General features: G+C 43.5%; 1 protein-coding gene across 2 annotated transcripts in view; it reads right to left on the bottom strand.

Moving 5' to 3' along the window:
* Positions 1-3,829: 3,829 nt before the first annotated feature.
* The window catches only part of C1QTNF12 (C1q and TNF related 12), a 28,228-nt gene continuing 5,301 nt past the window's right edge, over positions 3,830-26,756 (bottom strand). For both annotated transcript variants that reach the window (XM_035557798.1, XM_050714956.1), the window contains 7 exons: positions 17,131-17,250; positions 15,885-15,996; positions 15,447-15,628; positions 11,517-11,625; positions 10,910-11,000; positions 6,842-6,920; positions 3,830-6,240 (listed from right to left, as the gene is read on the bottom strand). In XM_035557798.1, coding sequence (XP_035413691.1) covers positions 6,142-6,240; positions 6,842-6,920; positions 10,910-11,000; positions 11,517-11,625; positions 15,447-15,628; positions 15,885-15,996; positions 17,131-17,250 — 792 coding nt within the window. In that variant the 3' untranslated portion in view covers positions 3,830-6,141. The remainder of the gene's footprint in view (positions 6,241-6,841; positions 6,921-10,909; positions 11,001-11,516; positions 11,626-15,446; positions 15,629-15,884; positions 15,997-17,130; positions 17,251-26,756) is intronic.

Here is a 26,756-nt window from a genome sequence, read left to right as displayed (position 1 = left end):
CTGTTCCTTGGGTGGTTGTGGCATGATCTTTATGCACATAGTGGTTTATGAAGAAGACACAAGGCAGGCAGGCCGGGCTCACTGTTCGGTGTTTAATTCCAGTCCTCTAGAATCCAGTCCCACCTCCCCAGCCCTGCACTCTGGTACCTTCCCTGTTCACATCCTGGTGTTCAAAGCCAATGTTACATTGACCCCCCCCCCACACAAGATACCCTCACCAGCTAGGTGCAAATCCTCCATCCCACATACAGCCAACACCTACTCACCAGCACTGCAGGTACAAACAGCTGCCTGTCCCTTCCCCCTGGCTACTTAGCAGGGGAATGGTGGGTCTAAGGAACCTGCAGGAAATTGGCTATCCTGGACTAGATTTAGTGCACCTGAAACCCTAATCTCACGTCCTCTTACTCTTCACTGATACCAGCCCGACTTGAGCATTAAGGAAAGTCACTGAACAAGAATCAGCTGTGTAACTGATGAGTTTGGTACTCTCTTTGCATAGACAAGCTCAATTTTTACAGTCAGCAGCTTCCAAATTTTCTATGGAAACGTAGCAGATGAAGCTTTTTGGAGCATGCTGCTATGGCTTTCTCTTTCATTGCAGTTGCAATGCTGAAGTATTAGTTTTAAAATATTATGTAGTATTAATGCCCATAGAGGGCTAATTTTATTCTGCCTTTTATTTATTTATTTATTTATTTTTATTTCCCCTACAGTCACCAATTCAGAGCAGTTTTAAAATTCCCCTTGAGTTTTCCTTCAAGACCAGTCGGCCATTCCGGGTGCGGGCTCCTCTCAGAGAAGAGGCTTGGGGAGGCTCTCTGGTGCTGTTGGATTTCATCACCGTCCCCAGGCCTGATTTATAACCTGCGCCTATTTATAGCAAGAGTTTTATATGACAAACTCATCATTTTGCTTGAAGGTTAACAGCCCGCCATTCAAGGGGCGTTTACATCTGCCGGGCCTTCTTCTACCGCTTGAGGAGAGGCAGGCAACCTGCTGCTAATCCAACGTAAATACCCCTGGAGTCAGTCTGGAGCGTGGCATCAGGATCATTTACAAAACTGGAAATTCGAATAGAACTTAAAACCTCATAACCTGTCAGCTCCCAGCCAGGGAAAATATTCACAGGCTGGATGCTGGTGTCTGGATGGTCGCTTTTACTTGTCTGTAGATGAAAGCATGGGGCTGCAGGCTGGACGGCCCTGGGGTTACAGTGGTGGCTTTTCTCAGCTCCTAACTCCAACACAGCCTGTCCAAGGCCCTGTGTGCATCAAATAAAATTCCCTGCAGGTTCCACGTGTGAAGGGCTGCTCCTGCACAGCACCGTGCCCTTCGGAGGCAGCCCACTCAAGAGCAGTGACAATTGCAGAGCTGGGACAACCCAGCTGTCCTTGTCCATGTAGCTCACAGGACAAAGTTTAAGCAGCCACACTAGCAGAAACACACCTGAAAGGCAATCCTGGTGTTAACCCCCGAACTAGACCCAAACGCCCGTTTTCTGGGATGAATCACTTGAGCTTTAACCAGATTTTCCCCCGGCCTCAGTGGGCTCTCCATCAGGCTCAGGAACTGCAGTTGGCAGCAGGTTTTGTGAGGGCACCCAACAGAAAGGGAGCTAAAAAAGCCTGCTAGCAATACCATCTAGCCTCAACACTTAAGTCAGGGGCAGAGACACGTCCCAGCAGCATGAGGTTATATTTACCATCTCACTAAGCAAGTAACTTTAGCCTGAAGCTGGAAACTTTTAGCCAGACTGTTTAGAATAAGGAATTATGAGTGAAGATAATCACTTTTATAGACATTGAAATTAGCAGTCCATGCTCATCCTAGGATGGCTTGGTTTATTGTTCCTGAAATATAAGCTAAGCCGTGAAGCAGTCTGTTTACATCGCAGCCCATGTAAGAGGGATGTGTGGTGACCACAGCAATGCAGCATCCAACAGGAATATGGAGCTTGGAGAGTCATATGGGCCAGGAACACCAGGCTCAGGGTCAGTATCTCACAAGCAAAAGCTCTCAGGTAGGGAAAATCCACACAAGAGATGTCAGAACCCTGGATAGTGAACGCAGCACAGAGCACTGACTCCAGCAAAACCATGCTGGCTTGCATTGGCTTTGTCTGGATCCAAACTGCGCACAGGGTGCACAGCTTGGTGCAAAGGGGCCGGGAGGAAGAGTGAGCAAGTACACGGTGAAGACAGCAAAGATGTAGGAAGCGTTAACTCATCCATGTCACTGCAACCTTCCTGAAAATGTTCCTGAACTAGCTTGTAAGTACCTGGACAAAGTTCTGAGTGCAAGTACAAGTTACTAATGCTTGAAGCTTTCCAAAGGTGATTGCGTGGCAAATATTTCTGTGAACAACTCAGAGATGAGGGCAAGAAAGAAACTTGTTCCAGTAAAGCAGGTGTGCTTTTCCTTACCTCGTTTCCCTGAAACACTAAAATTCTTAGAAATGTAAATGAAAAATAAATATATATATTGAAATATATATTATATGTCTATATAACATATGTATATATTTTTAAAATGTTCTTTGAATGCAGTTACAGATTATTTAGGAGAAAATAATTTTTGGCTAAAGCCTATCTTAGACTAGCACAACTCTCAGCCATGTAAATGCAGTCCCAGTAATATGCCATGCTGGGCTAGGAGCAGCATTTGTTAATGGGAAATACAGAAGTCCTCCTGGCCCTCCTCCTTCAGTGGTCCAAACCAAGTTTCTTCTCAGAGGGACTCTTCACGGGTCTCACATACAAAGGCCAGGCTGAAGATGTCATCATCTCAATGGGCATTAAGTGGCCATTTAATCTGCATGCATCTCAGATTTCTGCCCCCTTGCACAAATTGCCATTCGCCTTGGGTGGGATTAGCTCACTTGGCCATTAAACCATAGGCTCAAGCACACGGGCTTTAATTTTGTTACAAACAACTCCATCATACTGAACTTAGTCCTCCCGAGTTCTTGTGTTTTCGTGGACTATAAATTTTATGACTACAAACAGAGCAGCATTGAAACCTCGCTTCTCACACCATTAATCTCCTCAGCCTCTAAAGAGCTCAGAAGCCTTGCAGAGCGTTTGTGTCAGCCACGGCCCAGCAGGAGGCAGTGCCCACATTAGTTATCAGTTTTGTGCACTTGCACCTCGATGCTGGAGGCCAGCCTCAGCTTGCTGCTGGCTGTTTCAGTGCATTCTGCCCCCTCTCAAAGGTGGAGAGATGGCCTCATGCTCACACTGCTGGCCGAAGCCTGGGGATGGAAGAGAATGGCAGCCTGGTGGCATTCAGGGCTCAACTTTTAGCCAGAAGACAACCCTTCTTGTTCCCCTTAAGCAAGAACCTTCAGGATTTTTATTTTGAGGATAAAAAGAGTTGATGAAAACCCCACAAGCTTCCTGCTGGTGACAGTGGACTCAGGGCAAGCTCAAGAGACAGTGTCAGTTTCCCTCTAATCTTTCTTTTCCCCTAGGCTATGAGACTGAGTCCGACCCAAACAGTCTCTACTGGTTAAATGAAAAAGGCAACGTGGCTTACAGAACATGGAGAGAGACCAGAGATGGAGGAGAATATGAAGAGAGACCAGAGCTGGAGGTTTACTTCTCTCTCTGACAGTGACCAGAAGCAAATCACTCCTACCAAGGGAGATTTAAGCCATCACTGTTTAGGCTGTGCGTTCCTCAGGGCACTGTGATTATACACTTAGCTTCTGGCACACTGGGGAAACACCTGCCAGGAAAGCACTCCATACATACATAAAGGCGGGACAATTCACAGGAGTAAAACACAACAAACAGGGAAAAAAATAAGTCACACATCCCCAAACGAGTTCTGATAAACATTTTTTAGTTCTACAACAAAATAAATATTTTAACTCTGATTTACCAAGAACAGTGAGACTTTGCTCAAAAAACCCATAGGTATAACAACATACATTGAATGTCACAACACTTGGTGATTATGTCGCTGCAAGTCATGCAAGTAACAGCCCAATTTATTACAAATATTCACGCAGTAGGAAGTACAGGATAGTAATACATGCTGGGATATAGGCCATTTGCCCTGACTGCACCCACTCCATCAAAACCCAGTGCAAACAACCCGTCTTTGTTGATACGGTTCAGTGATATGCATGTGGGTTATTGTGAAGCCCCAAAAATCACTACTGTGGCAATTTGCTGTCTTTCAGTAGCTGTGGATTCCCCTACACCAGGGGAACAACCAGTACACAACAGTGTACTAAAATAAATCCACAGGTATTGCTGGCACGTATTGTATAGCAAGAGTTAATATCTCATTCACATATCCAGTTAGAACAATTGCATTCTTTTGACTAGAAAAGAGGAATTTACCTATGTATACCTGAAACAGCACTAACAGATTGTTCCACATACTCTCTACTTACTCTTCCCTTAGGTATTTTAATACATTCTTAGTGAATGAAAAATACCATTTAGTCCTCCCTTTAAGATCAATCTTCAGGTATTTAGAATGGAGATAAAAATAAAGAGCCTCGGACTTATCTATTTTAGGGCAGAATTTTCCACAGCTCTTGAAATAAGACATCTTTGCTACAGCAGTGTTCCTGGAGCTTGTAGAAACATCATATATTGATCAGCCTGAACAACAGACCCAGCAACAGATGACATTTGTTCATACTTTCTGTCCCCAGCAGTCTTTGTTTTCATTGCATGAAGATGTTGTAACTGATCATAAAAAACTGCAATGTTATACAACTGGTATCTTCCTTTCACTGCAAGTGCTCCAAAACAAGTATCTGGACTCCATTTTGGGTCTTGCTAACATTATTTATGATGCTGCTATACAACCATTTCCTTAGTTAAGTTGCACCAATAAAAGGGCCAAGTCTCTGTTGAAGGGGAAAGCTATAGAGGTACATTAAATGAGTAGTTTAGTTTTTTTTTTTTTTAATCACAATTTTTTAGGTTAACACACTAACCCACTGAAATGACAACACCCATTCACTTTTTAAAAAGAGTTTATAGCCTGAGGCTATTTTCAAAGCAGCTTTGGGGGCTCAATCTCACATGCTTACATTCGCAAACAGATTTGTGGAAATCCAGAACATATTCACTGCCTGCAGGTTGGCTTTTGTACAGTCTTTGACAGCACTTCCAACAAACAAGCAGAGCTCAGACTCCATTTTACCCATGCCATCTGATGGAAGTAAGCCTTGTCCTGTGTTTTCTTTATTTCACCACAGTCAAAAAAGCACCAAACAGGTGACATATCTGATTTGAGGCTGCTGTCCTCACTGTCTGTGCCAGCCTTTGGACAACTGTCGTAATGCATTTGATACATTTAAAAATGAATATATGGCATCTGAGAAGATGCTGTGTTATGTGATGCAGTCCAAAGCCAAATATATATCTTACTAAAACATAAGAACATGACTGAGGGAGTTCACGCTAGAACTGGTGCCATCGGCCTCACTTTTTCTTAAAAACAAAACTGCGCAGGCAGCGAGGTATTTGGCTTCATCAATAACATCAAAGAAATACCTAGGTAGAGAGAACCACAATTAAACAGTTCAGACTTTGGATTCCCATCTCTGGAGCAGGCATTGTTTGAGAATTCAACATGCTACTTGTCAAATATATCTAAGTTTGGACATGAGAGGGCCTATACCATTTACAATTGTATGAAAAACAGTTTTGTTGACAAATTCTTGTCTCCTTCCTCCACAGCACACTGAATATAGTCACTATTTTACTTCCCCCTCAATCCTTCATTTACCAACTTAAACACCCCTCAATCAATCCCAAAGACGTGCTGATTACAAGTGTTATTGTGTGAAATAAAGTTATAAGGTAACAAATGCCATATCTCAGTGTATTGCTCAGTGAGCGTCTGGTGAAGCACAAATTAAATATTACAGTTTGTTTCTGAATTATAAAAGTGTATTTTTTTTATGATGAATGAACTGCTGTGGACCTTGAAAAGCAGTAGCCTCTGAAAGCAAGCTGAAGTATCTGCAAAAGGAAAGGCTCTTTGCTCGTTTAAAGTTGCCAACAGTTACATGAAGCAGTTTTCAAGAGTCTAAGTAACGGTTTCTTCAGTCAAATATATACTGCAAGGCTCTCGCTTGTATCCTTCCCTGACCCAGCGCTGCAGACGATATTATGCGCCCATTAGCATGCCCATGAAATCCGATCCATTCTGAATGGTGATGGGAGCTCCAGCACTGTTGTCCACAAATATGGAGGTGTACTGGCCAGCCTGCAGAGAGAACGAGAGGGAAAATCTGACATTTCATCCCAGTGTAAAAGGAGAAAAGCATTTCAGTGCCATGAACTAAGCCTAGAAGTTTCCTGCTGTTTTCTGTGGCTCCTGGGAACAGGATCTGGCCCGACATCTTCACTGCAGCACTAAGGCTTTGACTTGGAAGAAACCTGCTGCAGTGAAACTGTTTTAAGCTCGTTACTTAACTAGACCCTTACTGCACCAGTGTCTTCTTCAGTGATCACAGTCACATGGCCATCTGCACTTCAGATTTGCTTTTATGAAATGGGAAATATGACTGCCACCTTGACAATACAGGAGGAGATTTAAGAAAGAAAAACATTTGTTTTCATTGTCATTTCTTAGAGAGAAGGCTACCTCCATGACTTAAGATCAGAATGTGCAACATGTGTTCTTTGCTCCTGTTCCTGTCACAGATTCTCTAAACGACATACCTGGGGTGACTGTAACTTCATTAACCTTAAAAAGAAGGTTAATAGCTTTCCCACCTCCTGGTGAGAATTCAGCCTTGCCAGTGAATAACTCCACATCCTGCCCAGCAAACTGTAACTGTGCCTCCCAGTCTGCAAAGACCTACCTGCAGCTGCAGTAAGCCATGAACGTAGACCGTGAAGATTTTGCTGTTACTTTCCAAACCAGCAATGACTTCCAAAGACCTAAACAGTAGCAAAAGAAAAATAAACAGGTTAAGCACCTGAGGCAGTCACAACACAGCTGTATGTGGAACAGCAATGGTCTCACAGCCTCCCTAGAAAGAGGACCTGGTGTGCCAGTGTCCATCTGTACTAAACAGGTGGCCTTGGATCTAGCTGAAATCAGCCTTGGAAGAAGAACAGCAGAACTCTGCCCTCACTGCAGTAACTTATGGAAGACCCACAGAGTACACAGGGTTGTGGATGCAAAATTCAGCTGCAGGCAGAAAGAGGGAGCCACCTCCTCTCACTAAGGCCTTTCTCAACACCCTGTGGTCTCTAACTCTCACCCTGGAACAGAAGCTGAACATGTCCTTTAGATCCATCTACGTGCCAGTTATCCCACAGTCTGTTGACCACCACAACAGTTTATACTCTTGTTATTCTGCAAAGAGCTAGCTATATATTACAGTTCATTTTCAAGGTGTGAAAGGCCTATTTCACCATAACAATACATGCAGTCAGTCTGTGCAAGAAAAAAAAACATACTCTGCAGCTGAAAGCTATTTTTGGGAGGCCATATAGATCAGGGATCACATACAAGCTAAAAAAAAATCGTGTGATTCAATTTAAGTTTGTGGGAGAGCTCCAGATCACCCCCCATCACTGTTCTTTTCTAATATCATAATGTTATTCCCATCTTATTCCTTGCAGCAGTAACACGTAGGACAGCCACTCTGTGGCATCATCAGTTTCTGGAGAACCATTACTCAAAGCAATATGAAAGCACAAAGCTCCATGCCTGGCTGGCTTTTCCAAAATCTGCCTAGCCAGTGCTAGCAGATCCAGTTGTTTTTCCAAGCAAACCAACCCCCCTCCCTCCCTTTTTTCCATGAAGGGGCGGTGACGAAACCTAGCAAGTGCAAACGTGCTGTTTCCAGCCCCCTTGCAAGGAAATAATGTGCACAAAAGGTAGGGGCAATTTGGCCCTGAGAGAGCAAGCCACTTGGCACCACCTTGATTGAAGAGCTCAGTCTGTGTGTCATATCCTGCCAAAAGCCTAACTTGGGTGGGAACTTCCCACCATTAATCTCTTCTACTCCAACTGTCTCCGTGCCTCTCAGTTTCCATCTCTCTCAGCCGAAAGCCCTCAGGGCTCTTTCAGCTCCCTAAAATGAATGACTGTGTACGTAGACATCCCCAGGAAATTCCACAAGTACGGGTAGCAGCTCAGCCTGTGCCAGCAGAGTGTCTGTCCAGACAGGTTCCCATCCCTCCACCCATCCTCCTTCCATCCCACAGACCAGTCACACTCTCACCCACTATAGGAGGGAGAGATGTCTCCCATAGAGCCGGTGCTGGTCCCACTTTATTCCCACTGCTGTCCAGCTCACTCAGCTCAGGACAGCCTTGCAGGACAACCGACAGTAAATTGCAAGCTTGGACAATTGATGAAAACTGAGTCAGACTTCAGAGAGCTTCATCTAAACCATTAACAGCTGGGTCAGTTCTGACTAAGAAAAAAAGTTTTTATTGTTGTTGCTGTTTGGAGAATGTAGCTATAAATTCTTCACGTGGCAAGTTAATCCCAAAAACATCCCAATAAACATGCCTAGGCTGTATGTGACAAAGAGGTTGTTCACATATCCCAGATAGTACCCGAAGACCTTGCTAGGAGCTTTCAGCTAAACGACCTGCAATGTGAAAGTCCTGGTAGCTTCCACGATCCACACAGAAGCTTCCTGTTAGGTAATTCTCGTGCCTGCATTTACCAGAACAAGTAAACAAGACTAAAGTCATGTTGCAATCAGAGGCTGACATCCATTCTTAAGTAATGTTACTGGTTGACTGAATGGACAACAGAGAGGAGAAAGAGACACTGTCCTTGCAAACAGAAGTGAGCCTTAGAGAGGAAAAAAAAACCACACTTTGTTCTTTCTCAGATGCCTTAATTAAATCAGCTGGGAATTTGTGGAATCATTAAAACTCACCACTGGCACCTTCGTTTATTTTTCAAAATGATTTATCTGTCTTTCCCTCTTGAAAGGGCACAGAGTGACAATGATTTCCTAAGTGCTTCAGGCTCTAAAACAGCAGTGCTTTAAAGCAAACAAGTCCCAAGCCAAGATGCAACGGCCTCATAGGTTCTATAAATCAGATTTATATTTGTAAGTAGTTAGATATGGGTTTAAGAATTATTCTAAAAATAATTTTTGGATGAGCACATAAGGAGAGCCTTTTCCATTAGCACGCTCTCCACAGATGGCTAAAGAATGACAATCAAATTTTACCTGTATTCAGGTCATTACTTTCAGTTACCTCACTTCGCTTGTTCTACCTCTAAAACCGTGGAGAAATCAGAAGCCCTGTGACACTTGAGAATGGAATTTAGATTTTCTATATGATTTTGTAAGTGAAGATTTGTGAGAGCTACTGGCAAAAAGGGCAGTAACATTCTGCCCTATTGTTCCTACCTGTTCCACCCCTGAGAATAAAAGCCTGGAGTCTCCCAAAATCACTCGGTGTCATCAGACATTCCAGATGTCAAGATCAGGCCCATGTCCATTCTTAACAAGATCTAAAGGACTCCTCACAAGTGCAAGACTGCAACCAGTCTGTCACTGCCTCAGCTAAGTGCTGCAATCATAAAAGACTGTTATAAAACAGTCTACAAGGCTGAATAGGTGCCAGGTGCTCTAGTCAACAAGCTCCTTGACTTCCCATCAGGTCAATGGGCACGCAGCTCCTTGTTACCCTAGTTACTAATGGCTACTCTGACGCCAATCAAGTCTTTTCCACAGGCCAAAGAAACCTAAGAGAGCTGGTATTTATTGTATGAGGCTTCATGTCAAATTCATCCTCCAGTAAAGCCTCTAAACTGAAATGCCTGTGGAGAGGTCAGTCCTATTTACAGCGCTTTGAGTCATGGAACGGGGAAGGTGAGGGCTGAAGTAGCCAGTCCAGCAGCAAACTTAAGGTTTTGTGGGTTTTAAGCTGCACCTGTGGAGTCATTTTATGGATGTATTTCAGTGGTGCTTTTGCAAGGGTGTTGCTACAGCTGCACTGGAAGAGCTGCAGGCAGGGCAGACCTTCTGCAAGCCCTGTAGAGGCGATTTTCCTCCAGTGACAAAGATCCAGCCACAGATCCAGGCAGTGACCACTCTACCCAAGCAGCACTGCCCTCTGCTGGGTGCATTTCAGCCCAGCCCAGGGGTTCACCAGCCGCCTTCCTCCAAGCAAAGCACGCCAAGCTCAACATCCTCAGCAAGCTGGCCCCCTGAGCACCTATGTGCTACAGCTGAAAGGATGACAAAGCCAGCAAACAGCAGCCAACAGCATGCTTATGGCATGGCCCTTTGCATGAGGAGCAGCACTCAATGTTGCCACCGCCTAACAAAAGCCTTTGTTTAGCAGTGGTTTACCAAATGAATCCCAACAGAGGAAGATTCAGCTTGGATGTCTGAGCAAGCTCCACAAGGCAGCTAGGGGCTGCAGGAAGGTATGACAGACCTTTAGGGAAGCTCTGCTCTTTCTGCCTCAGGAACCATCCACCTCTATTTTCCACCTACTCCTTTTTCTCATCACCCCAACACTTCTGTGGCAACACTAGCGAGATGGTGTGCATTCCATTCAGGAGGCAGGTGAAATTGTAAAACTGAGCTAACAACCTCCGGCACAAAAGTGTTTCTCTCACTCCTTGTGTTTATGATGATAGCTGAGCACTCAGCACCTTTAGCTACATCCAGTTTCAGCCCGCTTCACTCACAATTCTCTCAACATATGTAATATTTATTCTGCTATTTAGAGTACCTGACACCATCCACTGAAACGTTAAAAAACAGGAAAAAAAAACACAGAAAGCCTAAGGGCTACATGGAATCCATCTCTTCAGAGAAGTTCTACAAGCATTTTTGATATAAAATTCACTGTTGGTGAACCTGATTTCCACAACTGGTTGAAACATCAGCCCATCTGAGAAAAATAATTGCCCGGATAGCACTGCAGTAACTCACGTGTATCGGTGGCAGAGAGATTCAATGCAGATCAACACTCGGACATTATCTCTGGCTCGGAGCTGGACTTTACTCTTTAATTCACTATGATCTGGCGAAGGCAGAGAAACAAATATAACCACTTTTGGAATACAGCAGAAAATCACTTCCCAGCATTTGGCTCGAAAGAGATTCCAGTAATATTGTGGCTTCTTAGGAAAGCACCCTTCTAGGTGCTTCATCACCAAATGATTAAACAGCCAAACAAATGCATTGGTGACAAGCTAGAGTCCAAAATGTCTTGATTCAGTTCTGTATCATCACACTTATTTTTTCCAATGTCTTTTATGGAAGCCACACACTCTGCACATAAATATACTTGGTGCCTAAGCTCACCATCCCTAAGGAGTGGTGACTTGTTTGGTTTGCATGGAGCAGCCTGCTGTGAAATCACCCAGTCCTAAGGCCAGGGTTTTGGGTCATGGTGTACCAAAGGGAGAGCTCGCTGCAAAGGGCTGCCATTGCACATGCTTCAAATCAGACAAGACCCACCAGAGATCGAGTTCTCCAGGACTCCCTCCTGCATTTCTCAAGCGGTACAGGGAAGGCTTCTGTGAACAGCACTCACCGATGTGGACGTTGGCTGAGAACTGGTAGATCCCAGACACAGGTGCTGTGAAACGTCCCGTTGACAGATTTAATCCTGTCCCCCGGAGAAAAGCTCCTTTGGCCAGAGGCTGTAAAATAAGAGCAGACATTGAGCAAGTCCCCAAGTACAGGTACAGAGGAAATAATCATGGCTCTCCAGCCACTTCAGGTAGAAGTCAGACAGCTCTGACACTATTAAAGAAAAACTGTTCATATTCTTACAGATTCCATATTTAGTTTCATTCTCTTCCAGCCTTGGATTCTACCGATTAGGCAAAAAACCTAGGGAAACAGCATGCAGATTCTCCTTATGGCAAGGGAGCAGTCTTAAGTCAAACTCACAGCAGATTATCTGACTTAGACTAAAATAAACTCTGCAAGAAATGTTTATTGTTAGTTTTGGCCTGTCTAATATGAATTTGGCTAGAGCTGGGGAGAAGCAAGAGTGGCTTCAATGGGCCAAGAAAGCACATTAGTCAGACTCTGCTTCCACCGCAAGGGCATTCTGTGCAGTGTAAATCCATTCCATGGATGCTGTTCTGAGAGATTTGTCCTGCGTTGGTCCTGAGGGACAGAAGAGCAGTTCAAACCTGCCTTTGTGAGACACACACACTGCTATTTCCCTAATACATGCATGAATGCCTAACAGGGCAATCTCAACAGAACTCAATAAGCCAAACTTTGAGTACTTTCCAATGCTAGATAGAGAGAAAGACAGTGCTGGAATTCATAGCGATGTTGCTACAGGTGTTGTTATACTTAAAAAAATAAAAAAAAAAGAAAAAGAAAAGAAAAAACTGCTTAGCTGCTTTCTCTCTGAAAGCAAGTAAAAGACTGCAAACATTTGGGTCAGGTGGTGCCTGTGTAGAGAGTTACTGCATGGTAGAAGGAAATGACTAACCTGCAAAATCCCAAGCAAGGCTCACAGAGTAATTCTCAGTCCCTATTTAGCAAGATCCAGAGCTAGACTTAAATTCCACAGAACCTAACTGGAAATGTTTTACAAACGTATCTACATTTATCAATGTGCACTGATGTGTGCTTGTGAACAGATACACACACACACAAAAAGGAACCAAGTTTCTTCTATGTGTGGAGGCACAGAGGATCTAACAGCTAACCTCGCAGCAAAGACTGTGGAATGAGATTGATTCCACTCTTATGCCATCACTGTGCAATCACTTTCAGTAATGCTATTTTTAATTTACATCACTGGAAGTGCAGATCCAAGCCCTGTATGTTCAAAACTGTTCTGCATTGTTAATTCATTCCTTTCTTGTTACAGCTATTAGCAGAATCAGCAACCTAATTCCAAAACCACTGGATGGGCATGGAAGGCAATTTTAGGCACCAGTAAATTATCACTGATAAAGCATTCCTGTTTCTTCATGCCTTCTGTGGCTTTGTTATTCTTTTGCTCATAGAAATAGACAATGCAAAGGGTTGGTTCTGAGAAGGGAGAGGTTTCTCTGGGCAAAAATATTCCATTAAACCTCATGCCAATTAGAGTTCCCTGTTGCATTTACTGTCTCACAGCAGCATCCTCACCTAGCTGCTTCCAGCACTGCAGGGATTTACATCTGAGAAACTACTTGTACACCAGGTATTTCAATAAGCAGACCAAAAGCAAACAAGTTAGTGTCCATTTTCTACAAACCAAGATCACCTCCTCTTCCTCAGTCCATCTCTTATCCCCATGCCTCCCCCATACACTCCATGGCTTCCTTCCTGGTGGAAAGTAGGAACCATGCACAGAGAACTGAGATGTGAGCTGCCAGCTTAGCTCTTCAGTGACAAAGACTGTGGAAAGCAATGTATTGACTTATCTGTTATTAAATAATGGATAACCCAAGCCTGCACAGCAACAATAATGCATGGGGGATCTCCCAAAGCAGTAATGAAGTTCAGCCACTAAAGGCAGACATTTAACTTGATCTCAAGGCACTAGAGACACCAGGACTCCTCCTGGGATCTTCCAGAATGAACACATGGGCCACCTTAACCTTGAATGATCCAGCTCCAGTGATATTCCTGGGCCCCACATTAATCCCACTTCCATGGCCTGTCAGAGGCTATAGTTACTTCAGTTCTTGCCATTTTCTTTCTACGAAAAAGAGGTAATTTGTCAGAAACTCCAAAGCCTGAGATACAGGAAGCAGAGGTGTGGCGGAAGGAGTACTAAATTTAATTCCAAATACCAAGGACATTGTAAGACAAAGAAGAGAGGGGATGAACACTCTTGGAGGAAATTTAGCATGGGAAGATGAGAAAACCATTATATGCTCTCTGAATACTCAAGGTCAGAGTGACACAGACACCGCATTCAAATGACAAAGAATAGGAGTACCAGTCCCTTTCTTGGCCCACGGTCATTTCCACATATCTCAAAATACTTTGGATAAGTTCCAAAGCCAGGAATTGTATTCATTCCCTATCATCTCACTGGGAAGTATCAAGCCGCTGGCTTCTTCACACCATTAAACTGACAGGGTGGAGGGAGGGGAATTCTCTCTCCCCCTTAGACGGTCTAAAGACAATGTTTTCATCTTTGCAGGAGCAGCCACTGTCTCCCTCCCTGTTAAATTCCCCTATATCAGAACACAAGCTAAAACCAGACACTTCTTGTCCCAAAGCTGAAATGAAAGGCTGGCACCCAGAGGCCTGCCAGCCCTCCCACATCAGCTTCAGGGCCAGAAGCAATTAGAAACAAGCTAGGCATACGATAACAAAGCATGGGAAGCATCAGCCTACGCGCTGATTGCTGAGATGTCTTTATTCACATTTTCCCTCCTAATTAATGAGGCAGCAGATCTCTCTAGCCCTGCCTACACTTCAAGTACAATCTTGCCTCTGTGCCAGCACCCACAGTGCTGTCAAACCAGGCTTCCACAAGTGTATTTGGGAAAGATCCAGGAAAGCACCCTATCCAGAACATAACCACTGCCTCTAGTCCTGCAGCTGTGAAGTCCTAGCAGCAGAACTACTTCATAGAAAAGGATCTGCTGGACAGGATTCTGCAGAGATGGGACTTAGCATAGCTGGGATGAAAGCTCAGCACCTTACTGCATAGACGGTTTTTAGCTATTACTTTGACTAACATCTGTACTTCAGATTCAGGTCTTATTTGCAACTGGTTCAGAAATGGTTAGCAGAAGGTTTAATATCATCAAATTCAAGAGCTTGCTTATAGTGACTTACAGCATCCCATGACGGTGTGCTTGTAATTTTAATATGACTATAATAAAATTATATAGGTAACATTTTTTGTCTCCCATTAGACAATATCTAAAGAATTTTAGCATCGAGACCGACTCATCTAACAAAATGATGGCCCTTACTTGGGCTTACAAATCTATAACCAATGACTGCTGTCTGCTTCTGACATTTTTTTACATCCAAAGATTACTCTGGAATAAAACGGGGTTTGCACCGAAAAAAAGAACACATCCTTCAGATGAATGCCAAATGTGGACAGGTCTTTCTCTATCATTAACTGAAATAGAAACTGACTGTTTAGACCTGTAAGACAGCCCTCTCTTGCACAGACCTGTTAGAACTTCAGTAAGAACTGTCATGAGACTCAGCTGGGATGCAAGACAGAAAGAAAGTCTGCTTCTCTTCCTCTGGCAAGGAAGAAGACAACCCAAAGCTAACTGTCCATCCTACTGCAGCTGAGCTTTAGGACTGAAATCACTGTGTAAGGTCCAACTTATGTCAATTACATAAAAAGGTAGTGCGATATTCACAGCATCCAATCCTGAGATGAGTTTCCGGGATCAGCCTTCCCTTTCAGGAAACACCTTTCTCTACAGAGCCACCTAGCAGCTTCGCAGACTAGGGGATCTATAGCTGATCTACGCACAGTGGCTGTTGTGGAGTTGCACAGGTTCAGTCTCTAATCCCTTCTCACCGACTGGAAGTTCTGAAGTTCTACCAGGGTCTTCTTATCTACGACGACTTGTCCTTTTAGCTTGCAATGGAATGCCTCCTCCACACGTCTGTGGGGTGAAACTTCCTCCAAGGAGAGCAGGAGCGGAGGCAGCTGGCTAGGATGGGCTGAAATAGCAAGGGATGCCCGACGCTCAATGGCTTCTGAGGACAAAAAGAGGAAAAAAAGGCTTAGTTTAAGCACCTGTTCTATGAAGCCATCAGCTGTGTGATTAGATTTCTCCTCTATGCTCTACTCATGAACTTGAACTAAGGAGCATTGAGGAAACACTTTTCCAAACTTCTGATTGTCAGGTAGGGAAATGCTTTAGGGTAAACATTGCAAAGCCAGTTTCTTATTTGCCATGGTGCTTACCAAAAGGAATTGAACACAGAAGCTCAAAGCTCTCACATTCTTTACCTTTTAATATCTCCTTAAACTCCTGCAGAAGGACTTCCCGGGTGACTTCAGCACCAGGTGCTCCTGGAGGTCCCTGAGGGCCAGGAGGTCCTGGGGGCCCAACAAGGCCACGCTAAGGAAGTAACCAAAGAAAAACATGAGAATTAGAACCAGGCAATTGCACTGGCAGACCGAAAATTCTCCCAGCCACGAGCCAGTTCTACAAGGCTGTCAGCCACGTGAGCAACCCCCTCTGATATCAGTTCAACTCCAAGCCTGATGCAGTAAATCTTAAACTGACTCTCGAGCCAGCAGTGAATTCCAGCACTGGGAATTTACTCACGTATTTATGAGGGAGGATAAACTTTGCTCAGGTAAACACTAACTGGTTCTTCAAGCACATATAAACAGTGTGAAGCACAGCAGGCACAAGACTGAGTTTGGTAATAGGAGATAAAGAAGCAGCAAAGTAACTTAAGCTGCTTCTTACTCTGCCTTATTCTGCTAACTCAAACAGCCATCTGGCCACATTTTACATGAACATATATTGCTCAGACATAATGATCACATACATGAACATTTGGTGTGACAGCAGAGCTCTGAAAAAATTAAACTGTTAATTTAAAACACCTGGAAAGGTTAGCTACACACATTAGAGCTTTAAGCTGGTAGCAGGAACATGAAACGGTGTTATCAATGCTGTTTCAATGTGTATTGTTCTCTGGGAGCTCCTACTTTATCAACTAAACAGCAGCAAACCCACATGGAAGCAGCTTATAAGCTCACTGAGAAGTAAAAGGAAGTCATAAAAAACATTCTGTATTGTCTAAGCAGCAGATGAAAAGTGCACACAATCACTCAGCAGGTGATCAGTAATTCACTGATTTGCAATAAATGATTTTTCCATGCCTTGATTAATGTGTCCTTTAAGCTGCTTGCGCTTTATCTAGTTGTAGAAGAAAAATGTTAATTTTATTTCTACTGAGCAGAAAAAACAACAAGAAAGTATCAGCCCAAGAAACAGCTGGTTTAAACAAAAATGAGTGCTGACAATGGAATTCACAGACACTTATCTTACAAAGCATATACACTTATTGTCCCAAGCTTCTCCAAAATACTTTGGAAAATTTAACACAAACAACTGAAAACACAGCACTCCAGGGTGGGAAAGCAAAAGCTGGAGCATACAAAACACCTTGTGTAACAGAGTGGGAAGGGAAGCCATGGTGCACATTTGTTAGCTGATGTCAATCTAGAAATAACCTACTAATTTCTTGTCTTTCCCTTTGCATCTCCTTTTAGAGGTGTTGCCATCATCTGGGCGGTGAACAAAGGAGATCCAGGTCCGCCGTGGATCTGTGATTCGCGGGTCTGGAGATTCTAGGATCTAAAGAGAAACAAAAGCAAGCACTGATGACATTGCATCTCTTTGGCCACTACGTGAACTCAGAGAATAGAAAGTTTCCAGACCAGCCATCTGCTACCTGAACCAAATCCTTGATCCAAATATACTGCATTTGGGAAGAAATTGAAGGCTTAGGGTCCACTGTAAAATTCCATTTTATCCCACTTCTGTAGCAAGCAATTCAATCTGATATTACCCAAAACCATGACACTTTCTCATCATTTACAGGAGCATCACAAAAAAATAAATAAATAAAAATCCTTTCTCGTAACTTAATACGTGACCTCCTGCAGGGTGTCCCAGCTCCCTTTACTGAAGGGATCAGAAAGAGCCAAGAGCTGGGAGCCAGCGTGCCTCGGGGACCTTTCTCAAACTACCGAGGCTCAGCCCCCTGCCAGTCCTAATACATGCCACAGAAAACTTGCACATATGCCAGAGATTGTTCACCGCTGGCATCTGATATTTATCAGTTGGATCTATTGAGAGATAAAGGGAGATTAAAATATACAGGAAACCTTGAAGTGCTCCGTGGCTTTCAAATCAAAGGCTAGTGGGATGACAAATGTGCACACGGGAAAAACAAAACAAAAGCATTTCACAATAAAAATAAAGCCCATGTCTGACCACAAAATAGATGTGCATTTGCAAATTGCCCCTTCCTATGGTCTGCAACTGTATCACAATCATAGAAATCATTTAGAGAAGTTAGACATGACAGTGCCCAGTTCTGGATCCCTTCTGAACAAAGTTTGGACAATAAAGAGGCTCTGTTGTTAGGAATCTGAGTCCACTTCCTACTGGACTCCCTAGTACCCAGTACTCAGCTCTCATACAGGACCAGGAGTAAATAATCAAATGACCGTACCTGTTGTTTTTTCCTTGGGCTGGGAACGAACTCTAAATTAAAAAGGCACCAGAAATCATTGCTTACCAATACCTGCCAAGTTCTTGTCAAGACCAATTAACCATTGACTACGGGGTTCCAGGCTGTCGGCACATCAGCCTCTCAGATGTCCATCACAGTGAGGATAAAAGCACAAGCCTTCCCAAAGTTTCATGAATCGTGCTTAGGTTTTCATACCCATTATGAAAAAGACAGAAGAAAATTGTAACTTTCCAGCAGAAAAGCAATACAAGGTAGGGGTGGGTTGAATAACGATATCAAAAATGATTTCTAGACCATTACAAGTTTAAATAAATCAGGGTTGATCTATCACTGTTCAGGAGGAAGAAAACAAGATAGGTGTGGAAAAAGCATAGAAGCAAAGTCAGTCAAGAGCATACTTCCCAGATCTCAAAGTATTTGTTTGCCCTTGGGTATTAAGCTCCTGCTAATCTCACAGCTGCAGACACAGTTCTGCCACAGCTCAAACATTACTGGTCTACACTCAGTGGCCCTAATAGCAACAGCAACCTCTTTTCAAAACCAACAGGAATAGGACAGAGGATTGAAAATTTTGGCTAGAAATACCAGGGCAAGTCCATTTTGAAGAGAAGAGAGCACAGTCCGTGTGATCTGCTACGAAAAATCTATGCAGAATAAATATGAAATGAAACCTCAGAAGCCTGCTGGAGCTCCAGCTGGAGGTCATGAGGAATGTTGGTGCTCCTAAGCTGATGCAGAGCCTGGAAAGCTCTCTCTGGCACGCAGCCAGGCACATGAGCATTGTACAAGGCACTTGTCTGTAGATTTGGAGCTGATGTGATCACAACTATTTATTTCAAACAGCTTGGGTCACCAGATCATTTACAAAGCAGCAGAGTGTGAACAGCTCCACAGCAGTCACAGATGCATTGTGAGCTGAGCAAGGGTATTTTTTAAACATCTCAGAAACTCTAGGAACCCAACTCTGTCTTCTCTATTCAGATAATCTTGGGTGATTTACTGCTCAGACATGACCCACAGAGAGATCAATTCCTATTGAATTGCTCCGTGTGCGAAGTCCAGTTATCCACCCTACAAATAGATGGCTGCCAACAAGAATAGCTGGCATCTGTGCGCTAAGCCAAAGCAAGGGTATCCCAAATCATTTTGCCATATTGATCATGCATTCCACTGAAATTAATCAGTTATGGTTAAACACTCCCCAACGTGCTCAGATTTAGTGTGCGTCTCAAACAAGAGCACACCAAATTACTGACACAATCCAGTTCATTATTTCTACACACAAATTAGTCTTCAACAGCCTTTTAATGCTTATAACCACATTTATAATCAGGTGCTGATCATGTTTTGTCAAGGCATTCCATAAAGTTGTTTTAGCTAAATTATTTGTCATGTTTACTTACAGCACACAGGACTTTTCGCTGTTCCAGTAACTTTCCAAAAGTCCATTGGAACTTAATGGAAATGGAGCACCACAGAAAATTCCAGTTATTCTAAAGTTAGTCACACATCTCTAAAACATGATTATTTTGTCACAGTTTCCTCCTCATGCTTTGCAAAAATCTGCAGTTGAGCAAAGACAGGCTGAGAAGGTCCTTTGAGGCAAACCTCTCTATCTTTCCCAACATGCAAACCTCAAGTCCACAGACAAGTGTTCGCAAACCTTGAAATATCCTTAGAACAGCACAGGAGGTACAACTTACTTCTACAACAAAGATGATTTATATTTACCAGAGGTTCACAGAAATTTAAAGGTTTCTGATAGGAGTTGCCAATTTTTTCTACCTCACAGCATCTGAAAGCACACGCATGCGGCGTCATCATACAGGTGAATTCACACCTACGGGGGGCTGGGTTTATGAGCACTTAAGTTTAAAAAGCTCATAAATATATAAGCAGGTAAAAGCCTACCTGTGCTGTTTGCCCAAAGGAAGCAGATGCATTTTTCCCCCCAGCGACTGGGACTGACAGGTCTGTGGTAAAGCTGCTGTGCATTTCACAAAAGAGAAGGAAGTAACTTATTAATAGCAACACCCAACTCAGGCAGGATGGAGTATTCCCCCAGTGCTCTAACAGGAGCCAGCAAAACAACAGCTGGGTTGCAGAGAAAAGGAAAATAAAATCAGTTTGTTCTTCAAGAAGAGCTAGCTCGTGTGGCAGGAACTCAGAAGTACAATCTCCAGAACAAAGCAAGACCAGAGTCTTAGGAACCAGGATGAGGCGTTTGCTGCTGATGGATACAAGACTATTCAAATATCCCACCAGGCTACAAGACAGGCATAAACCCCCTGTCCAGAGCAAATGGGGAAACATGCCAGCTGGGAGCAGAAGCCAGCAGTCATGGGCAGAGTCTGACCATTAATTGTGAAGACAAACAGATGTCCTCAGCCCTTCTGGAGTTCCAGCTGTGAAGAAACAGCCCAGAGCAGACATCTTGTCAGGGAGAAAAAGAAAGCCAGATGACACATCCCAGAAAAATAAATGAGAAAGAAAGACTCCTGAAGTTAAAAAAAAAAAAAAAAGAAAAAGAAAAAACAAACAAAAAAACAACACCTCTCCAGTGGCCTGCTTAAATTACAAATCCCTCTAGAAGACAGCCATGGCACTCCCCAGTTTCTCCAGCGCAAGGATGATTGACAGTTAAAATGAATGTTCCATCCTTGTGGTATTATTATTTAATTACTATGGCATGCATGAGCAATCCCAGCAATAAGCATGCAAGCCTCTATTTTTCTTGGCAGCGGCAGCCTCCAGCAGCCAGAGAGACCTTGCAGCCAACTCAGGTATCAGTCAGGACTGAGAACAGCCTTGGAATCCCAGCAAAGGGGACTTGTCCCTCCTGGGGTGCTGTTTACAGAGCAAAGCTAACTTGCAGGAGTCAGGAGGAATTCTCATGTTAACTACCCTGGAATCAGGCTCAGTCCTTACCGCTTGAAACGGTGCCTCCAAGAACAACAGAAGCCCTGCCAGCAATTTTTAATGAACTTTCAATCAGGTCTCTTAACGTTGCTTTGGAATCCGAATACAACAGCACCCAGCACTTCGGAACCAGCGTTATGACACCAACATGAGCTTAGCCTCCTCTCTCCTCCCTCTCTCACAATAAAAGAGGAGTTGAGCTGTAATTTAGGCTGCCGTACACAAGCAGAACCTGTGGTTCTTTCTGGCTTTAACTCCCAGAACAGCGTGCACTGCCCAGAAACACACACAGCCTCTGGCTAAGATTCAGCCAGAATGGAAGAAACTACTAGTAGGGATCTACAGTCAAGTAGCAGAGTTCGGATCCTGAGAAATTTCTGAACTGTATCTGAACTTTCCTAAAATTCAAGGATACCGGGATCCAGTCTGCACCTCTGCTAAAAACCAAAGCAAAATGGACTAACGTAGTTTCAGAGTTTGGGTAAATAAAAGAAAACACTACGAGCAAGACTGAGCAAGTCTGTACATCCAAAAAGCATTTCAAAGTGTTGTCAAGAACACGTAACCCTTTTTCAGAGTGGAAAAAGATGGAAAGAAAGCAAGAAAAGTTGATACTTTTGTGAGAGGACAGCATCCTTTCCATCTGCAGTGAGAGATGCACCTCAAGGACATACACCTAACCACTCTGGTTCTGTCTTCATGTCTGACATTACTGCCCTGAAAGTTTGCTCAAAGAATTGTCAATGCAGTTGTTTATCTGTGATGGAATTATATTTAGAAATTCTTTGCTTAATAATTAAGCAGTTGCCAGACACAAAACGGACCTGACTCAGCATTTCAATTATCTTAATCCATAAATCTCTATGTTGTTATGCCTGATTTACACCAGCAAGAGTATTGCCAGCTTCATTATGAAATTAGCAGCAAGTGATTTACTTCAGTAGTGTATTTTATTTGGAACTGGTTAAAAAGTGACAGATCACTTTTTTAAGCATGAAAAAATCCCGTGTCAGCTGCTAATAACTCATGGTTATGCACACTCTTGATTATTAATGAGATGTAAAACCAAGGTCCTGACCACTTGTGGTTTTTACAGATCTCTCAAGAATTTTCCCTAGAGCTGAAGTGTTAGGTTTGGTATCGGAGCCAAATCCCTACTGGAATTCCTATCTAAATTCCCACTGTGTTTGGTCACTGAAAAATTATTCTTCATTTCTCTAAATGGCTATCACAAAAAGCTCCTCCCCTCCATTTAAACACGGACTGCCCTCAGTGCTCACACCCATAATGAATGTAATGAACCTAAGGGAACAGCTCATGGGAGCAAGAGCTGCTCTGGGAGAGATGATGACCGTGTTTGTTTCCCTGTTAGCCGGATGGCAGCGTTCATCCGTGCCACCTCTGAATGCACAAAAGTTCCTTCTTTCCTTAGGGACACCACAAAAAGGTAAGGACCCGAAGAGCGCTGATAGAAGAGGCATAGCACGATGCATCTAGCACATGAAAACACATTTGATGTAGGACTATCTATGCCAATAATGAACTTTAAAAATATCACAAACAGCTAAGAGAAACAAGACCAAATGCTGCGTTATTTCCATGTGTGATGCACAAATCCAGTGTTATTTTACCTGGGCCACAGAGGTGCTGGGAAGGATGATATTTGTTGTACCTTGAAAGGAAACATCTCTTCCTACAGACAGGTCACAGCCTAGTCCCTCCCATGCTCTCACAGGGCTTTAACACTCGTCAGGCCCACAAATGCTCTCCATTACACATGCAGTCACACACTTCAGGCTGTGACTGAATCTCTGTACAGAGCAGGAATGCAATCTGTGCAACGTCATTGAACCAGCTGCTGTTCTCAGCTGGAAGCAAAAGGCCCCAAAGAAATAATTCAGAGAGATTAATAAGCCTGGCAGACCTAGCCCGAGATATCTGACAGAGACAGAAGAATCATTTCAGCCTTCCGCAACTCCAGAAGTCATGTCTCTGATCCAAAAGACAAAAGCTCTGGTGTTCGCACTCAAGATCCAGCCTTCCTTCCATCAGTCTTAGAGGCAGTTTTCAGCTCCCGTCCTAGGCTGAACAGAGTCCTCTGCAAGGAACGGGACATTTCTTGTTTCCCACTGGAACATCTGCCTTGAGAAGAGCAGTTGCACATCACATGAGCTAACAGGCCCAGCTGGGGATGGAGAACCTCAGCACCTGCTTGGAATTACTTTCCTGAGAAAACTTTAAACATATTGAAAGTAAACTCATTAAATTTACCTCTAGAAAAAAAAAATAAAAAGCTTTTAAGATAGCAAGGAACTGGAACAGTTTAAGAGAACTGAACTCACCCTCAGCTTTCTTTTCCTCTCACATCATAAGCAACAGGCTTGGATTATTTACTTTCTAAGCAGCCTTAAACTAGAATGAGCCTCGAGATCATCAGTTTTCTGCCTGAAAACCATGGTCTTACCAGATTTCAAGACACCGGACTTCATTCCAAGGTACTACCTTACTGGGAGACAGCCAAGAAAAGACCAGATTGTAAAAGGAACCTGTACAGAGGGTTGAGAATTCTTCCCCTATGCTTTGGAGTGCCTCAGAGTGGTGCTTTCCAGAGGAAGTAATATTTCAAGGACCCTTTACCTACGTAGCGGGTAACGAAACTAAAAATATTACATCATTTCTTGCAGAAATTCCATTGAAATCCCATTGACCTCAAATCATCCCTGAAATTTCATTAGGACAGCTGAGTCAATAAGTTTTTTCCCCAAATTAAGATCATGCTGTTCTGACACTTAACTGAACCACCTCTACCAGCAGCTCACAGAACAGCTGAAGTTAGCAGGCACATCTACAGGCTGCCTTTTTGAGCTCCCAGGCTCCAAGCAGGTGAACCACAGCAGGTTATCTGGGACAAGGTGCAATCAGGTTTTGCACATCTCCAAGGTTGGAGACTCCACAGCCTCTCTGTGTGTTTTTTTTCCAGTGTTTGATCACCCTCATAATAAAATGCCTTCCCCCCCCCCCCCCCCATGTTTAAGTGGAATTTCCTTTTGCCTTTTTTCCATTGCCTTTTTTTTACCGAGCTCTGGCTCTATCTTTTTTATTCCCCCTACTTAGGTATATATGCATATTGATAAGATTCCTTTGAGCCTCCTCTTCCCCAGGCTGAATATCCCCAGCTCTCTGAGCCTCTCCTCATACAATGGATGCTCTAAACCTTTCACCATCTTCACGGCCCTTTGCTGCCATCACTTTAGCATGTCCAGGACCACAACTGGTACTCTAGATGTCTTCCCAGTGTTCAGGTTTCCCCTCGGAGGACATCCACCTTCCTTAATCTGCTGGCAATGCTCTTCCTAATGCAGCCCAGGAGGCTGTTGACTTTTTTTGCTGCTAATGCACGTTGCTGCTTCATGACCAACCTGTTGTCCACCAGGACCCCCAGGCACTTTTCTGAAAAGTTGCTTTCCAGCCAACTGGCCCCCAAGGCATACCGGTGTGTACTGCACTCCACAAGTGCAGAACTTTGCGCTTCCGTTCACTGAAATTCTTGAGAACCCTCCTGGCCCATCTCTCTGCGCTGTTGAGCTTCCTCTGGCTACTCTCACAACCATTTGGTCCATCAACCCCTCCTCCCAGCTTTGCACTTGCCAAGGGTGCAATCTTCCCTAGTATCCAGGTCATTAATGAAGGTGTCAAACAGCACTGGCCCCAGTATCAACCGCCAGGATACTTAAACCACTACTAACAGGCCTCGAGCCAGACTTCATGGCATTTGTCACAACCCTGTGAGCCATGCAGTTCAGCCAGTTTTCAGTCCACTTATCTAATCTGAACTCCATCAATTTGTCTATGAGAGTATTACAGGGCAGAGCACTGAAAACTGCATTGGCTGAAGGGTACAGTTGATTTCCCTGTATTCCACCCGATAAATGATATTCCAGATGGCCACTCCAGTTACCAGGGTTGCTCACGCATAGTCAGTATGTTACCTGGATGCCAAAAAAAGCAAATACTTACTAGCCTCCATCCCGCAATGCCTAGCCCAGCGCCATTAATATTAACAAGCCACAAGTGTGAAAATTGTCTAGACAGTTTTCAGTGCTACTGATAAAATCCCATGCCAGTTAGTTTAGATGGAAATTGGGCAGCTGGCTGTCCTCAGAGGACATTTAATGAGACAGAAGAGAACAATAGACCAAGCAAGAAAAAAACGACTTCGTCCTGAGCCTTACCTGAGCTAGCTCCATAGAGAGATTTAACTTCTGGAAACAAGAACCTAGCTACAGTCAGGTACAACTTGTCAATCCCTAAGAAGAGGAACCGTTGAGAATAAGGAAATGGATTTTTTCTCCATTTGAAAGCATCAGCACATGTACTGCCATTATTCAGCCTATCCACAAGGTAGCTGGGGCTTAAAAAAATTTTAACACGGTTTGGGCACACAACAGAGCACTGTGACCCTGCAAGCTATCACTTCAAAACCACACCAGATAGGAATCAAACAGCAACTCCTGATCAGGGTCAGCCTTATAACCCCACTGGACCATCTACTCCATCTACTACTGCTGAAGCACTGGTAATTTAATGCCTCATCTTCTTGCAACACAAGACCCACGCCTGGAAAAGGGAAGACAGGCCTGGTAGCTGCAGGTACCCCGCCACTCCCTGTCAAATTAAGAAGATACATTAGAAAAAAAAACTTCTGCATCCATCCCTCATGGTCTTAGTCCATCTGTGTCACAGGAAAACACTCATGTGCTTTGCAAGCACATCTCATTGACAGCGAAGATAAAACTGGAGAGTTTTTAAAAATACTTTTACTATTTCCCTTAGATGTATCAGGTTTATCAGAACTGAGATTTCTGTCTCCCTCTTTTAGGCAGAGGTTTCACCACAAGTCGTGTACTGTCACTGTTAAAGAGGAGCTTTCTCAGCTCTGATTTAAAAACAATACCCAAGATAAATCTGTTCCAAAATGTTCTGGTCAATTTGAAGGAAAACAAACCTACCTTTTTAACAGCATGAGTAAAAATCGCTGCTCTCATGTAATATTTCATTCCCTGCTCCTGCTTTGACAAATCTACCAGCTGGCCACAGAGTCTTCCAAGGTAAACACAGCCTTAATTTTTTACTGTACAAGGCCAAAAAAAATTCCATCTTTCCTGTTATGTAGTGCAGAGAAATGAAATAAGACACTGATGTTGTTCCACGTCCCTGCACAGGGCATCTTTTTACTAAGCAGAACTGCTCAGCAAGGCTCAGAGATCAGTCTGCCACAGACCTTTCAACTTCTCTTTAGCTTAGTAGGTTAGGCAAGGAAAGCTTTGCTGTTACTTTACTAATTTGCCACCCAATTAACAGGAAAGGAGACACTTCAGAAGAAAAAAAATTGCTACATTTGAAAACTGCAGAAAAATAAGGCAGTTCTCTATCCTGCTGTTGAATTTCACCGTCACTACAACTACCTGAAGAGCCCAATTGCCTCTTCAAAGTCTGTCAGTCACTGCTCACCATAAGGTAGGAATTTACTGGTGATTTACAAACCGCTAATTTCTGGCTAGTCATCTTTCACACCTGGAACTTTATTTATAAGGTCATTTAAGCTGTTTTCTGTCAACAGCCAGTTGTTCTGAACCCAAAATGAGGGGCTGGTCACTTTACCTTGACATTGACTAACACATGG

This window comes from Cygnus atratus, chromosome 21 (genome assembly GCF_013377495.2).
Source record: "Cygnus atratus isolate AKBS03 ecotype Queensland, Australia chromosome 21, CAtr_DNAZoo_HiC_assembly, whole genome shotgun sequence".
NCBI classification, from domain to species: domain Eukaryota; kingdom Metazoa; phylum Chordata; class Aves; order Anseriformes; family Anatidae; genus Cygnus; species Cygnus atratus.
The sequence above is the reverse complement of the archived record's forward strand: the minus strand, read 5'-3'. Positions and strand labels throughout refer to the sequence as shown.